At 40.3% G+C, this 17,675-nt stretch overlaps 2 protein-coding genes across 8 annotated transcripts in view; one reads left to right on the forward strand and one right to left on the reverse strand.

The window, feature by feature from the left end:
- ADAMTSL1 (ADAMTS like 1) overlaps positions 1 to 17,675 on the forward strand; it is a 473,568-nt gene that overhangs the window by 421,638 nt on the left and 34,255 nt on the right. For all 3 annotated transcript variants that reach the window (XM_082467989.1, XM_082467990.1, XM_082467991.1), the window contains 3 exons: positions 257 to 469; positions 2,077 to 2,257; positions 5,443 to 5,650. In XM_082467989.1, coding sequence (XP_082324115.1) covers positions 257 to 469; positions 2,077 to 2,257; positions 5,443 to 5,650 — 602 coding nt within the window. The remainder of the gene's footprint in view (positions 1 to 256; positions 470 to 2,076; positions 2,258 to 5,442; positions 5,651 to 17,675) is intronic.
- SAXO1 (stabilizer of axonemal microtubules 1) overlaps positions 1 to 17,675 on the reverse strand; it is a 116,092-nt gene that overhangs the window by 422 nt on the left and 97,995 nt on the right. For 3 of the 5 annotated variants that reach the window (XR_014265410.1, XR_014265411.1, XR_014265412.1), the window contains 2 exons: positions 4,287 to 4,487; positions 692 to 1,032 (listed from right to left, as the gene is read on the reverse strand). The gene's annotated coding sequence lies outside the window, so the exon portion shown is untranslated. Of the gene's footprint in view, positions 1 to 691; positions 1,033 to 4,286; positions 4,488 to 17,675 lie in introns of those variants that run through there. The other 2 variants (XR_014265413.1, XR_014265409.1) reach the window with 2 other exon arrangements.

Raw genomic sequence — 17,675 nt, forward strand, 5'->3', positions numbered from 1 at the left:
GACAAAAATAGGTGCTTTGTGTTCCCCAGGAATTTTTACTTTAATTGAATGAGTAACAGTCACCCTCCAAGCATCCAGAGAATAAAAACATCTCCCATTTGCTTGGGAATGGGAAACATAAGAAAAATGCCATGGGGAAGCCACATCAAATGTATGGCCTCAAAACCCACAGAAACAAACAGCTCAACAGGAATGTGTACTTATTGGCTTTATCCTTAAGTACCTTATCCTTACTTCTCCTCACCTCTCCTTCTAGGCTGCCCCATCAAAGGCCACCCTACTCCCAATATCACCTGGTTCCATGGTGACCAGCCAGTTGCCAATACCACAGGACTGACGCATCATATCTTGGCAGCTGGACGGATTCTCCAGGTTGCAAATCTTAGTGGCGGGTCTCAAGGGGAATTCAGCTGCCTTGCTCAGAATGAGGCGGGAATGCTCGTACAGAAGGCCTCTTTAGTGATCCAAGGTAAGAAACCCTTCAGGCGTTGGGTGCCAGGCTTGTTTCTTGAAGAAGAGAGTCTACTTGGAAATGTAATTCTCCAGCAGAACAAAGTGATTTCTGATCTCCAGTGGTTCTTAGAACGTGAAAATGGAAGCCCAACCGTGTTGCCATATGGTGAGGCTCTTCAGAAGGGCCACCCACCCCCATCTCAGCAGAAGCTGGAAAAGTCAGTGCTGCTTCCATAGATGCGCCCTTCTGCTCATCATGTTACTGCTGCTCGGGACCAAGGAGATTTCGCCATATAGCAAAGCAACTGTGTTTCCTTTCTGCTGGTTTAACTAGTAAAGAGCACACACACACACTCGCAAAGTTGCCTATTAAGAAAATGCAAGTTTTCTCTGTTGAGCTGGTTTAAAATTACCTCTTGATGTGAACTACGTGGTTACTGCCCGCCTCGGAGAACCAGGGCTGGTGCCAGGACGGCTGATCATCCAGAAGAGGCTCCAGCTGCAGTCACACGCCAAGTGCTTTCCTGGCACCTTCTCTGTGGCCTGTCCGTGTGGCTCATGCATTCACCTTCCAGGCACCTGGGCAGGTCAGAGAGCCCTTGGGTGGGGCCTGGCATTCACGGCCCCAAGAAAGGGTTGTGAATGAGCCCAAAACAGTGGGAAAGGAGCCCAAACTGGCCTTGTTATAGAAACTATGTGGGGCTTTTGAGTTTTCCGTAGACTGGTTCTACCTGTGGCCTATGTGTGATACTTGTAGGGAAAGCAAAATTCTACTGCATGTCTCCTAAAGTGGAGGTTTCCGTGGGAAGGGACAGAGTTCATCCCAGAATAGCACATAATGGGGGAGATTTTCCTGAGCGTAGGTTTTCCCCTTAAACATCCTCCGCCACCATCTCACTTTCCAGACAGGAAAGTCAACGTTGCGTTTTCTTGCCAGCCAAGCGCTCTTTGCTGAAAACCAGAAGGCAGTGCCTATCTGCAAGATTTGTAGCACACAAATCTTTTGAGTGCAAATAAGCACTCAAAATTTACCAGCCCAGTTAGTTTTAACAGCTTTCCTACCAGTGAGTCCCAGACCCCCAAATAGAAAATCCAAAGAAATGGCCTTTCTGACCGACGTCATCATTTCCGTAAGTGCGCCTCTCTGGATAGGCTGTTTTTCTGTAATGTATACAAAGTCCAACTCCAGTATAGACTTTTAAATATGATTGTTAAGTACCTCTGATATTTTTATATCTCTTTGTTGAAAAATACAGTCACTTTCTGGGAAACTAATGGAAGGAAAGAGTACTTTAGGAAGTAGGTTTAAAACTACGAGAGCTACAGCCTCTGATGAAGTTCTATGTGCCAGGCACTGGGCTAGGCCCTGCACTTTCTTTATATCCAGTCCTCGCAGTAGCATGACAAGATAAGGGCTACTGTACCCACTTCATGGATGAGCCAACAGAGGCCCCTGGAGACCACGTGACTTGCCTAGATCGGTGGGGAATGGAGCCTGCCGCAGGGCAGGGCCTCATTCCTAACAGCATATCATTCCCACCACACCCCACCCCGCCACTCTGAAGGAATAACATGGGCATTGATGCTATCTTCTTTTCACCTCTGGTCCTCCTTCTGTGATAGATTACTGGTGGTCTGTGGACAGACTGGCGACCTGCTCAGCCTCCTGCGGTAACAGGGGTGTTCAGCAGCCCCGCCTGAGGTGTCTCCTGAACAGCACGGAGGTCAACCCCACTCACTGCGCAGGGAAGGTGCGCCCTGCTGTGCAGCCCATCGCCTGCAACCGAAGAGACTGCCCTTCCCGGTGAGTGCGCCGGAGGCTGGCTCAGGCCGCCCACTCCCAAGGATGGGCCTGGACTTTTAGCCAAGTTCATGGCCAGCCCTTGTCTAGCACTGAGAGAGCTACATTAAGTGCAGGTGAGGGGCCCTGACGTCCTTTCCTGGAGGCCCCGGGCCCGCCAGCCTCTCCACTGCACAGAAAACATCCCTCAGGATGAGTCTCCTCCCTTGGCTGTTTCTTCCCTCACTGTTCAGCCGGCTAAAGGCTGCCCAGGCTTCCCAAGGGCCTGACAGGGTCTGTTCAGGGGCCAGGAGCATCCCAGGCCCTGGCAAGAGAGAGCTCCCATACTGCAGTAAGAAGCGGGCTCTTTGGTTGGTTTGTAAGAAAAGAAACGTGTTTGCAGTTGAAGCGTTTAGGGGATAGTGACTACTGACCTATACCCCAACTCCTCCCCTTTCTTCTAGCTGTAAATACCTGTGCTCATCAGTGCTCCAATTTAGTTAAGGAAATATTATCCTCTCTTCTACAAAGGGTTGCATCCTGCTAAAGCTGACATAAATTTCCATTTCCCATAGTTGCTTCAACTTTGGGTTTACAGTTGACCCTTGAACAATGCAGAGGTCAGAGGTGCCGACCCCGAGCAGTCAGAAATCCACCTATAACTTGATAGTCGGCGCTCCATATCTGCAATTTCACAACAACGGATGGTGTAGTACTGTAGTAGGTATTTCGTGAAAGAAATCCGAGTATAAGTGGATCTGTGCAGTTCATACCCGGGTTGTTCAAGGGCCAACTGTACATTCTCTGCATTTGGGTCCCTTATATAGCTCAGAATGACACCCACAGTCTCTGCCTCTTCCCTCTGCCTTGAGCTTTGAGCAGCTGTGAGTCCCACCGAGCAGTACCCTTCCCCTGCCACCCAGTGTCAGGCAGCAGCTAAAGGGATAATGGATGGGCTTGGAGTTGGCACCAGCATGGCGCCCAGAGCCCGGGGAGACTTGGCTGGGTCCTGAAATGCCCCTTTACTACCTATCTGTGGGACGTTCATCCACTACTTAGGCAACTGCTTTGTGTTTTGCCAGCTGAGTCATAAGAAGCAGCTGAAACCAGGAGAGCCTCAGTGAAATATGAAACACACTCCTTAATATCAGCAGTTTGACTTGCTGACGGGAAGGTTTCCACGGGAATGATTAATGTCCTTTTATACCCTTCCTGAACTGTAACATAGCCCGTACCTCTCCTTTCTCAAAGCCCCCACCCCAACTCCTGAAAAATTGCTGAAATGGGTATCTGGAAATAAAAGTTGATTGAAAGACAGGCCTGACATTCACCAGGGATACGAGAGGCTGGAAGACTGCCCTTGCCAAGCTGTGTGAAATGAAGAAGAGGTCTTGGACATGCCAGGGACTTTTTGATTTGCTGTGGTGATGGTCAGAGTCAATCAGCCTTATTTACTTCTGCAGATGAAACAATGGCTGGGTCTGCTTGGGTTTCAGTGCCCCCCAGGGGCTTTAAAACACCATCTGCCTGTTTCCTAAGTGGCTCTGCTCCTGCGGGATGGAAATCTGCACGCAGTCATCTCTCTCCAGGGCTAATGGAGCAGAGGAGTTCCACCAAATTAAATAAGTCACAGATCCAGATTCAGGAGGAATTTGCTCCCCGTCCCTGCTACTTACCTCTCCTGAAAGCCAGATGTGGCGCCACTGGATTAGGAAGTGGCCACAGGCTCACCTTTGCTTGGTTTCCCCACCAGGCTTCCTGGGCACGTCAGCCCCCTTCTTTGCATACAAACAAGTGTGGCCCTCGTAGGCTTTCTGAATAACACTACTCAGCCACTTCATTTAGATAAATTTTTTTCTCAGGCAGTAAAACAAAATGTTTTCTCTAGATGGAATTAAATGGCTGGAAAGCACCAAATTTTTTTCTCATTCTTTTCCCCAAACTGCACCCCCTTCCCCTCTTCTTTGAGAATTAGCCCAGGGTACAAACATCCAAAGAGAACCCCTCCACATTTGTATAGAGACCAAGGATTTCACAGTGTTTCCCAGTTTACAGCTTGCCTTTATGAGGAAAGCCATTTGTCCCAGTCCTGGTCAGTCTCGCTTCTGAGGGCCCGAATTGCAGTTAGAAGCTAACATCCTGAGAACAACTACTGTCACCACGTACGCAGCCCTCTAGGAGGTGTAAGACCTGCGGACGGTGACTCACGGGCGTGGGAACTGCTCCAGAGAGCCGGAAGGAACTTCGTAGGTTTCTGAGGGATTAAACAAAATCAAATGAGACGTGGGTTAAGGCGAGGTAGAAAAAACAGTGAGTACGAGCAGACAGAACTTGGCTTAACCGAGACCCAGACCGCCTCCAGGGTCAGGGGGCGAGCCAGGTTTGGATCTGACTTCCCTGGGAAACTGTCCCTTCTCTGCCCCACACTTGGATGCCATGAGGAAGTACCAGAACTGCAATGCAGCGTAACCAGCTAAAGGACTGTCTTCCCAGAATGTGTTATCTGCAAGCTCACGGCTTTTGGGGCCAATGTTAAGAAAAGGCAACTGATCTTCAGAAAACTCTTTCACATTGCGCCTTTTTAGTCAATTTCCAAAGGGTATTTGTTTCCTGTGGCTGCCATAGCAAATTACCACAAACATTGTTGCTTAAAACAAGAGAAATCTATTCTCCTACAGTTGTGGAGGCCAGAAGTCCAAAATCAAGGTGTCAGCAGGGCTGTACCCCCTCCAGAGGCTCTGGGAGAGAATCAGTTCCTCGGCCCTTGCAGCTTCTGGAGGCTCCTGGTGTCCCTTGGCTTGTGGCCACATCACTCCAACCTCTGCCTCTGTGGTCACACTGTCTCCTTTTCTATGTCAAATCTCCCTCTGCCTTTCTCTTATAAGGGTACGTGATGGTATTTAATGCCTACCCAGATAATGCAGGACAATCTCATCTCAAAATCTTTAACTATATCTGTAAACACCCTTTGTCCAAATAAGGTAGCATTCACAAGTTCCAGGGATTTGATATAGATATCTCGGCGGGGAGGGGGGTGGATTTTCAGCGTACCACCCCAAGCATATACTGTGAAAAGAGACATGGCCCTGCAATTAGCTGCTGTGTGGTGAGAAGAGGAAGATGCACGGGGCTCCTTTTCTGAGAGTGTATGACATCGTCCCTCTCCTCAAGGCTTGACCCTTTGCCCTGACTCTTCTTCCTCTCTCCAGGTGGATGGTGACCTCCTGGTCCGCCTGTACCCGGAGCTGTGGGGGAGGTGTCCAGACCCGCCGGGTGACCTGCCAGAAGCTGAAAGCCTCTGGGATCTCCACTCCTGTGTCCAATGACATGTGCACACAGCTTGCCAAACGGCCAGTCGACACCCAGGCCTGTAACCAACAGCTGTGTGTGGAGTGGGCCTTCTCCAGCTGGGGCCAGGTGAGAGGGCTTTTTTATTTTTATTTTTATTTTTTATTGAAGTAGAGTTGATTTACAGTGTTTCAGGTGTACAGCAAAGTGAATCAGTTGTGCATATATATATCTTCTTTTTCAGATTCTTTTCTATTATAGGTTACTACAAGATATTGAGTTGAGTTCCCTGTGCTATACAGTAGGTCCCTGTCATTTATCTTTCATATATATAGTAGTCTGTATCTGTTAATTCCAAATTTATCCCTCCCCCTTCTTTACCCTTTGGTAGCCATAAGTTTGTTTTTCAAGTCTGTGAGTCTGTTTCTGTTTTGTAAATAAGTTCATTTCTATCATTTTTTTAGATCCCACATATAAGCGATATCATATGATATTTGTCTCCTTCTGACTTACTTCACTTAGTATGATAATCTCTAGCTGCATCCATGTTGCTGCAAATGGCATTATTTCGTTCTTTTTTATGGCTCAGTAGTATTCCATTGTATATATGCACCACGTTTTCTTTATCCATTCATCTCTCAATGGACATTAGGGTTGTTTCCATGTCTTGGCTATTGTGAATAGTGCTGCAGTGAACATTGGGGTGCATGTGTCTTTTGGGGTTTTTTAAAATTAATTTTTATTGGAGTATAGTTGATTTACAATGTTTTGTCAGTTTCTGCTATACAGCAAAGTGAATCAGCTACACATATACATATATCCATTCTTTTTTAGATTCTTTTCCCATGTAGCTCATTACATAGTATTGAGTAGAGTTCCCTATGCTATACAGTAGGTTCTTATTAGTTATCTATTTTATATATAGTAGCGTCTATATGTCAATCCCAATCTCCCAATCTATCCCTCCCCCTCCTTCCCTCCTGGTAACCACAAGTTTGTTTTCCACATCTGTGACGCCATTTCTGTTCTGCATACAAGTTCATTTATACCATTCTTTTAGATTCCACAAATAAGCGGTATCATATGATATTTGTCTTTCTCTGTTTTACTTCACTCAGTATGACAATCTCTAGGTCCATCCACATTGCTGCAAATGGCATTATTTCCTTCTTTTTTATGGCTGAGTAATATTCCATTGTATATATGTACCACATCTTCTTTATCCATTCATCCGTTGATGGACATCTAGGTTGCATCCGTGTCCTGGCTGTTGTAAATAGTGCTGCAGTGAACATTGGGGTGCATGTATGGTTTTCTCTGGATATGTGCCCAGGACTGGGATTGCTAGATCATATTGTAGCTCTATTTTTAGTTTTTTAGGAACCTCCATACTGTTCCCCATAGTGGCTGTAGCAATTTACATTCCCACCAACAGTGTAAGAGGGTTCCCTTTTCTCCACACCCTCTCCAGCATTTGTTACTTGTAGACTTTTTAATGATGGCCATTCTGACTGGTGTGAGGTGGTACCTCACTGTAGTTTTTATTTGCATTTCTCTAATATTTAGCAATGTTGAGCATCTTTTCATGTGCCTATTGGCCATCCATATTTCTTCTTTGGAGAGAGGTCTGTTTAGGTCTTCTGCCCATTTTTTGGATTGGGCTGTTGGTTTTTTGCTGTTGAGTTGTATGAGCTGTTTGTATATTTTGGAAATTAAGCCCTTGTTGGTCGCAGCATTTGTGAATATTTTCTCCCATTCTGTAGGTTTTCTTTTCATCTTGTTTATGGTTTACTTTGCTGTGCAAAAGCTTGTGAGTTTGATTAGGTCCCATTTGTTTATTTTTGTATTTATTTCTCTTGCCTTGGGAGACGGAACTAAGAAAACATTTGTACAATTTATGTCAGAGAATGTTTTGCCTATGTTCTCTTCTAGGAATTTTATGGTATCGTGTCTTATGTTTTAAGTCTTTAAGCCATTTTGAGTTTGTTTTTGTGTGTGGTGAGAGGGTGTGTTTTAACTCCATCCATTTACATGCAGCTGTCCAACTTTCCCAACACCACTTGCTGAAAGAGGCTGTCTTTTTCCCGTTTTATATTCTTGCCTCCTTTGTCGAAGATTAATTGACCTTAGGTGTGTGGGCTTATTTCTGGGCTCTCTATTCTGTTCCGTTGATCCATATGTCTGTTTTTGTGCCAATACCATGCTGTTTTGATTACTGTAGCTTTGTAGTATTGTCTGAAGACTGGGAGGGTTTTGCCTCCTGCTTTGTTCTTTTTCTTCAGGATTGCCTTGGCAATTCTAGGTCTTTTATGGTACCATGTAAATTTTAGGATTATTTGTTCTAGTTCTGTGAAACATGTCATGAGTAATTTGATATGGATCTCATTAAATCTGTAGATTGCTTTGGGTAGTATGGCCATTTTAACAATATTAATTCTTCCAATCCAAGAGCATGGGATATCTTTCCATTTCTTTGAGTCATCTTTAATTTCCTTTATTAATGTTTTATAGGTCTCAGCGAATAAGTCTTTCACCTCCTTGGTGAGGTTTATTCCTAAGTATTTTCTTTTGGGGGTTGCAATTTTAAAAGGTATTGTTTCTTTTACATTCCCTTTCTGATATTTTGTTGTTGGTGTAAAGAAATGCAACAGATTTCTGTATGTTAATTTTGTATCGGGCTACCTTGCTGAATTTTTCTAGTAGTTTTTGTGTGGAGTCTTTAGGGTTTTCTATATATAGTATCATATCATCTGCATATAATGACAGTTTTAGCTCTTCCCTTCCAATTTGGATACCTTTTTAAGATTTTTTTTGATGTGGACCATTTTTAAAGTCTTTATTGAATTTTGTTACAATATTGCTTCTGTTTTATGTTTCGGTTCTTTGGCCACGAGGCACGTGGGATCTTAGGTTCCTGACCAGGGATCAAACCCACACCCACTGCATTGGAAGGTGAAGTCTTAACCACTGGACTGCCAGGGAAGTCCCCCCAATTTGGATACCTTTTATTTCTTTTTCTTGTCTGATTGCTGTGGCTAGGACTTCCAATACTATGTTGAATAGAAGAAGTGAGAGTGGGCATCCTTGTCTTGTTCCAGATTTTAGCAGGAAGGCTTTCAGCTTTTCACCATTGAGTATTATATTGTCTGTGGGTTTGTCATAAATAGCTTTTATTATCTGGAGATATGTTCCCTCTATACCCACTTTGGTAAGAGTTTTTTTTTTTATCATGAATGGATGTTGAATTTTGTCAAATGCTTTTTCTGCATCTATTGAGATGATCATGTGTTTTTTGTCTTTTGTTTATGTGGTGTTATCACATTCATTGATTTCATATGCTGAACCATCCTTGTGAACTTGGGATGAATCCCACTTGGTCATGGTGTTACGATATTTTTTATGTGTTGCTGGATTCAGTTTGCTAATATTTTGTTGAGAATTTTTGCATCTATATTCATCAGATCTTGGCCTGTAATTATCCTTTTTGGTGGTGTCTTTGCTAGACATTGGTCTTTTAAAGAAATTTCTCCAGTGACTCTAAGTCAATTGCTCAGGAGAGGGATCTAAACATGGGCATGTTTTAGAAGCCACCCAAGTGATTCTAATATGCAGTCAGGGTAGAGAACCATTGTTCCAGGCCAAGAAGAGTTGAAGCCTAGCTGCTACCAGCAACTCCTTTCTCAATTCCCTGCTGGAGGTTAACCAAAAAAGTCCCAGGTTAGCTCAAGAGAGAGCAGAAATGGGGGCTCAGCTGGATGGAGGGAGGAACCACAGTGACTCTCCATTTGGAGAGGAAATTTTATGTTTTAGTTATAACTTAAAAGAAAGACCAACACAAACTGAAGGTTCTTCATCAGGAAGAGCAAACCTGAGCAGTGACACACACCAGGCCATGACAGAAGCAGCCAAGGGCTGTGCGGTGCTGTCATCATTTCTGAGCCAGGTCATTGTTTCTGAGCCAGGTGGGACTGAGCACAAGTCAGGAACTCCCATTTGTAATTAGAGGCCTAGGTTTTGCCCAGTGCAGGTAGATAAGGCCTCTATTTAGACAAAGCATAGTTGTCCTATTCATCATCTGACTCCTTCTGTTTTAGAATGTTGTTGGCACCAAAAAAAAAAAAAAAATCTGGTGTGGTCCTTGAGGGAAATGATATAATTGTATATACTCTGTTTTTCCTAAAGTCTGGGTTCAAAACTTACTGGAGACCTACTGAGCATCTAAGAGCTGCCTGCCAGGACTGATAATCAGCTGGTACCTACCAACTGTGTGGGAACAACTGTTGGGGTTTGTCAGAGGCCCGTGCTAATTGGTAGGATAACTGTTTTGATTGGTCAGGCATAATTTCCGAATGGTCAGTATCTGAAACATACCATTAAGCTTGGCCTGCGAGGACATGCCAAAGCAACCACACAGCTCCGAATTCTTTGTGTAACTCTATGAAATAGCGTGACCGAATGCTTGGGGGCAGTTAGCAACTTGAACTTATTGGAACTGGTATCTACACATTACTGCATTCATGTTCCCTCATCCCAACCCTGAAGTGTGTTCTTTGGAAAACAATCACTTGGAACATCCTATTAAGTTAATACACTGTGGTCATCTCTAATGAAGATGAAATGTTATTTGGGGGAAAATGTGGCCACAGAATTCATTTGCAACTTGTAAGCCATTTGTGTCCCAGGTGAGCCTGGGAATAATGCTCAAAACTGGCAAACAAATATGCTCAGCTGGAGGCTCCTTTCTGGGGCCTCTACCAGCCCCCCTTATTTCCAGTGACCTAATACATGTGCTTCTTAAACAAAGAGGCATGAGCTCCCCCTTGTTCCCATGCCTGGGGGATATCATCTTTCTCTTACCTGGAAAAGCCCACTTCTGATAACTCTCATTCCACCCAAGGCAGCTCTGCTTCTAGGCCCTCAAGGCTTATTGGCAGTTTGTGAAATTACAATTGGGAACAGACCTGGCTACACATGGGAGATGTTTCTGCATTGTATCACTGAGGTCACTCAAGGGCATATACATGCACACTGATCATGCTGAGTGATTATTTTTCCTAAAAGACAGAAAAATAGGTCTTTCCCCCTTCCTTCCTCTCTAACACTCTTCACCCCCTTCTTCTTTCTTCTAGAACCCACTAGGCAAGTTTGTCTCAAGCTTTAATGTGAATCACTGATGGATCTTGTTAAAAATGCAAATTCTCATCTAGGAAGTCTGGAATAGAGCTTTGGATGCTGAAATTTTTTTTAATGGAAGTATAGTTGATTTAGTTTCAGGTGTACAGCAAAGTGATTCAGTTATACATATTTTTCAGATTATTTTCCTTTATAGGTTATTATAAAATATTGAGTATAGTTCCCTGTGCTATACAGTAAGTCCTTGTTGGTTATCTATTTTATATATAGTATGTGTTTATGTTAATCTCAAACTCCTAATTTATCCCTGCCCCCCCTTTCCCCTTTGGTAACCATAAGTTTCTCTTCTATGTCTGTGGGTCTATTTCTGTTGTGTATATAAGTTCATTTGTATAATTTTTTTTTAGATTCCACATATAAGCAATATCATATGATATTTGTTGTTCTCTGTCTGGCTTACTTCACTCAGTATGACAACCTCTGGGTCCCTCCATGTTGCTGCAAATGGCAGTATTTCCTTCTTTTTTATGGCTAAGTAGGATTCCATTGATAAATATACCACATCTTCTTTATCCATTCCTCTGTCAATAGACATTTAGGTTGCTTCCAGGTCTTGGCTATTGTAAATAGTGCTGCAATGAACACTGGGGTGCATGTATCTTTTCCAACTATGGTTTTCTCCAGATATATGGCCAGGAGTGGGATTGCAGGATCATATGGTAGCTGTATTTTTAGTTTTTTAAGGAACCTCCATACTGTTCTCCATAATGGCTGCATCAATTTTCATTCCCACTGACAGTTGTAGGAGGATTCTTCTTTCTCCACTCTCTCCAGTATTTATTATCTGTAGACTTTTTGATGATGGCCTTTCTGACCAGTGTGAGGTGATACCTCATTGTAGTTTTGATTTGCATTTCTCTAATAATTAGTGATGCTGAGCATCCTTTCATGTGCCTTTTGGCCATCTGTGTATCTTCCTTGGAGAAATATCTATTTAGATCTTCTATTTTTTGATTGGGTTGCTTTTTTGATATTGAGCTGTATGAGCTGTTTGTATATTTTGGAGATTAATCCCTTGTCAGTTGCATCACTTGCAAATATTTTCTCCCATTCTGTAGGTTGCCTTTTCGTTTTGTTTATGGTTTCCTTTGCTATGCAAATGCTTTTAAGTTTAACTAGGTCCCATTTGTTTTTGTTTTTATTTCCATTACTCTAGGTAGTGTATCCAAAAAGATATTGCTGTGATTTATGTCAAAGAGTGTTCTGCCTATGTTTTCCTCTACCAGTTTTATAGTATCCAGTTTTACATTTAGGTCTTTAATCCATTTTGAGTTTATTTTGTGTGTGTGGTGTTAGAGAATGTTCTAATTTCGTTGACATGTAGCTGTCCAGTTTTCCCAGCACAACTTATTGAAGAGACTGTCTTTTCTCCATTGTATAGTCTTGCCTCCTTTGTCATAGATTAATTGACCATAGGTGCATGGGTTTATTTCTGGGCTTTCTATCCTGTTCCATTGATCTATATTTCTGTTTTTCTGCCAGTACCATACTGTTTTGATTACTGTAACTTTGTAGTATAGTCTGAAGTCAGGGACCCTGATTCCTCTATTGGATGCTGAATTTTTAATTGAATTATTTTTATAATTCACATAACATTATATTAGTTTTAGGAGTACAACATAATGATTTGATATTTGTATATATTTCAAAATGATCACCACAATAAGTCTAATTAATATCCTTCACTATACAGTTACTAAAAACATTTTTTCTTCTGATGAGAACTTTTAAGATCTATTTAACTTCCAAATATGCAATACTGTATTATTAACTATAGTCATCATGCTGTATATTACATCTCCATGACTTACTTATTTTATAACTTGAAGCTTGTACCTTTTGATCCCCTTCACTATTTTACCCACCCCCTGACTATGACAACCACCAATCTGTTCTCTGTATCTATTTTTTTGGTTTTGTTTAGATTCCACATATAAATGAGACCACATGGTATTTGTCTTTCTCTGGAATATTTTACTTAGCACGATGTCCTCAGGTCCATTAGTGTTGCCACAAATGGCAAGATTTTATTTTTTTTAATTGCTGATTAATATTCCTGTGTGTGTATATACACACATGTCACTTATATACGTGTGTGTGTATGTATATACACATATCACATTTTCTTTATCAATTTATCCATTGATGGACACTTAGGTTGGCTGCATATCTTGGCTATTGTAAATAATGCTGTAATGAACATGGGGGTGCACATATCTTTTCAAATTAGTGTTCTTATTTTCTTCAGGTAAATACCCAGAAGTGGAATTGCTGGTTCATTTTTAATTTTTAATTTTTTGAGGCCCCTCCATACTGTTTTCCAAAGTGGCTGCATCTATTTACATTCCCACCAACAGTTCACAGGGGTTTCCTTTTCTCCACATCCTCACCAACACTTATTTCTTGGCTTTCTGATAATAGCCATCCTAACAGGTGTGAGGTGATATCTCACTGTGGTTTTGATATGCATTTCCCTCATGATTAGTGATGCTGAGTACCTTATTTTTTTTCATGTACCTGTTGGCCATTTGCATGTCTTCTTCAAAAAAATGTCTATTCAGATCCTCTGCCCCTTTTTAAATTGGATTTTTTTTATTGAGTTATATGAGCTCTTTATATGTTTTAGATATTAAACCTTTATCAGATATATGATTTGCAAATATTTTCTCCCATTCAATAAGTTGCCTTCTCATTTTATTGAAGGTTTTCTTTGCTGTGCAAAAGCTTTTTAGTTTGATACAGGCCCACTTCTTTATTTTTGCTTTAAAAATAATCATCCCTAAAATCAATGTCAAGGAGCTTACCACCTATGTTTTCTTCTAGCAGTTTTCTGGTTTCAGGTCTTCTGTCAAGTCCTTAATCCATTTTGAGTTAATTTTTGTGTATGGTATAAGGTAGTGGTTCAGTTTCATTCTTTTGCATGTGACTGTCAAGTTTTCCCAACATTTATTGAGGAGACTGTCCTTTCCCCACTGTATATTCTTGGCTCCTTTGGTGTAAATTAATTAACCATATATGCGTGGGTTTATTTCTGGGCTATTCTGTTCAATATATGTGTGTCTGTTTTTATGCAACACTATACTGTGATTACTATAATTTTGTATCACTAGTATAGTTTGAAGTCAGTGATGCCTCCAGTGTTTTCTTTCTAAAGATTGCTTTGACTATTTGGGGTCTTCTGTGATTCCATACAAATTTTAGGATTGTTTATTCTATTTCTGTGAAAAATGCCATTGGAATTTTGATAGGGATTGTAGTGAATCGATAGATTGCTTTGAGTAGTATGGACATTGTAACAATATTGATTCTTTCAATCTATGAGCATGGAATATCTTTCCATTTATTTTTGTCATCCTCAATTTCTTTCATTAATGTCTTCAGTGTATAGGTCTTTCATCTCCTTCATTAAATTTATTCCTGGGTATTTTATTCTTTTTGGTGTAATTTTAAATGGGATTGTTTTCTTAATTTCCCTTTCTGAGAGTTTGTTATTAATGTATAGAAATGCAATTGATTTTTGTATGTTGATTTTGTATTCTACAACTTTACTGAATTTGTTTATTAGTTCTAACAGTTTTTTTGGTGGCGTCTTTAGGATTTTCTATAAATAGTGTCATGTCATCTGCAAATAGTGACAGTTTTACTTCTTCCCTTCCAATCTAGATGCCTTTTTGTTTTTCCTTGCCTATTTGCTCTTGCAAAGACAATACTATGTTGAATAAAAGTGGCAAGAGTGGGCATCCTTGTCTTGTTCCTGATCTTAGGGGAAAAGCTTTCAGCTTTGCACTTTTGAGTATGATGTTAGTTGTGGACTTGTCATATATGACCTTTATTATGTTAAGGTACATTCTGTCTACATACACTTTGTTGAGAGTTTTTATCATAAACAGATGTTGAATTTTGTCAAATGCTTTTTCTCCACCTATTGAGATGATCAAATGACTTTTATCCTTCATTTTGTTAATGTGGTATATCACATATTGATTGCTTTGTGGATACTGAACCATCATTGCATTCCTGGAACAAATCTCATTTTATCATGGTCTTTGATCCTTTTAGTGTATTGTTGAATTTGGTTTGCTAATATTTTATTGAGGATTTTTGCATCTATGTTCATCAGGGATATTGGCCTGTAATTTTCTTTTTTGTGTCACCCTTGTCTGGTTTTTAGTTTCATGGTAATGCTGGCCTCATAAAATGAGTTTGCAAGAGTTCCCTCCTCTTGTATTTTTTGGAGGAGTTTGAGAAGAATTGATATTAATTCTTCTTTGAATGCTTGGTAGAATTCACAAGTGAAGCTGTCTGGTCCTGGACTTTTGCTTGTTGGGTGGTTTTTGATTACTGACTCAATCTCCTTACTTGTATTGGTCTGTTCAGATTTTCTATTTCATCGTGATTCAGTCTGGGTAGGTTGTATGTTTCTAGGAATTTATCCATGTTTCTAGGTTGTCTAATTTGTTGGCATATAATTGTTCAGAGTAGTCTCTATGATACTTGCATTTCTATGGTATCAGTTGTTATAGCTCCTCTTTCATTTCTCATTTTATTTGAGTCCTCTGTCTCTTTTGCTTGGTGAGTCTAGCTAAGGCTTATAAATTTTGTTTATCTTTTCAAAGAACCAGCTCTTTGTTTCATTGATCTTTTCTATTGGCTTTTTAGTCTCTACTTCTGCTCTAAAATTTGTTATTGTTCTCTCTTCTACTAATTTTGACCTTCATTTATTCTTTCTTCTTCTATTTCCTTGAGGTGTAAAGTTAGGTTGTTTGAGACTTTTCTTGTTTCTTGAGGTAGGCATTTATCACTGTGAACTTCCCTCTTAGAACTGTTTTTGCTGTACCCCACAAGTTTTGGTATGTAATATTCCCATTTTCATTTGTCTCAAAATATTTTATTTCTCTTTTGACCCATTGAACGTTCAGTAGCATGTTGTTTAATCTCCACATATTTGCAAATTTTCCAGTTTTCTTCTTGAAATTGATTTCTAGTTTCATACTATTGAGGTCAGAAATGATTATTTATATTATTTCAATCTTAAGTTTATTAAGATTTGTTTTTTGGCCTGTCATATGATCTATCCTAGGAAGTGTTCCATGTGCACTTGAGAAGACTGTGTTCTGTTGCTGTTGGATGGGATGTTCTATATATATCTGTTAAATTCATCTGGTCTAACATATTGTTTAAAGCTGATGTTTCTTTATTGATTCTCTGTCTGGATGATCTATCCATTGATATAAGTGGGGTATTAAAGCCCCCTGCTATTTTTATATTGCTGTCTATTTCTCCTCTTAGGTCTGTTAATATTTGGCTTTATATATTTAGGTGCTCCTATGTTGGGAGCATAAATATTTACAAATGTTATATCCTCTTGTGGATTGACCCCTTTATCATTATGCAGTTCCCTTCTTTGTCTCTTATACCAGAAAAATTAGACTTTTAAACAAAGACTGTCATAAGTATAGCTACCCCCAGTTTCTTTTGGGCTCCATTTGCATGAAATATCTTTTTATATATCTTTTATCCCTTCGTTTTCAGTTTGCGTGTTCTTACGTTTGAAGGGAGTCTCTTGTAGGCAGCATATACATGGGTCTTGTTTTTTTCTATCCATTCAGCTACTCTGTCTTTTGAATTGAGAATTTAGTCCATTTACCTTTAAAGATATATTGGTATGTATGTACTTAATGCTTTCTGGCTGTTTTGAAGTCCTCTCTGTTCCTTTCTTCTGCTCCTGCTTTCTTCCTTTGTGGTTTGATGAATTTCTTAAGTGGTATACTTATATTCCTTTTTTTTATTTTTTGTGATTATATTTTTGTTTTGTGGTTACTATGAGGCTTATATATTATAGAGTATATCCCTAACAGTCTATTTTAAATGGATAAAAACTTAAGTTTGTTGTAACCTTAAACCATTCTAAAGCTTAACATTTTTACTCTTACCCCTTCCCCATGTTTTATGATTTTGATGTCACATTTTATATCTTTGTATCTTGTGTATCCTTAAAGAATTATTGTAATCGTAGTTATTTTTACCACGTTTGTCTTCTTACCTTCATACTAGCTTTATTAGTGATTAATCCACTACATGTTCAGTATAATTATTGCCCTTTCTTTTCAGCTTACAGAAGCCCCTTTAACATTTCTTGTAAGGCTGGTTCAGTAGTGATGAACTCCCTTGCCTTCTGCTTATCTGGAAAACTCTTTCTCTCTCCAATTCTTTTTTTTCTGGTGATGCTTTATTATTATTTTTTTAAGTCTTGAATTTTATTTTATTTACTTTTTTATACAGTAGATTATTTGTCATCAATTTTAAACACATCAGTGTATACATGTCAATCCCAATTGCCCAATTCATCACACCACCATCCCCACCCCCCCACGGCTTTCCCCCCTTGGTGTCCATACGTTTGTTCTCTACATCTGTGTCTCAACTTCTGCCCTGCAAGCCAGTTAATTTGTACCATTTTTCTAGGCTGCACATACATGCGTTAATATACGATATTTGTTTTTCTCTTTGACTTACTTCACCCTGTATGACAGTCTCTAGATCCATCCACGTCTCAACAAATGACTCAATTTCGTTCCTTTTTATGGCTGAGTAATATTCCATTCTATATATGTACCACATCTTCTTTATCCATTCGTCTGTCGATGGGCATTTAGGTTGCTCTCATGAGCTACCTATTGTAAATAGTGCTGCAATGAACATCGGGGAGCATGTGGCTTTTTGAATTATGGTTTTCTCTGGGTATATGCCCAGTAGTGGGATTGCTGGATCATATGGTAATTCTATTTTTGTATCAATTTACATTCCCACCAACAGTGCAAGAGGGTTCCCTTTTCCCCACACCCTCTCCAGCATTTGTTGTTTGTAGATTTTCTGATGATGTCCATTCTAACTGGTGTGAGGTGATACCTCATTGTAGTTTTGATTTGCATTTCTCTAATAATTAGTGATATTGAGCAGC

This window comes from Balaenoptera physalus, assembly GCF_965194825.1.
Source record: "Balaenoptera physalus genome assembly, chromosome: 7".
Taxonomy (NCBI): domain Eukaryota; kingdom Metazoa; phylum Chordata; class Mammalia; order Artiodactyla; family Balaenopteridae; genus Balaenoptera; species Balaenoptera physalus.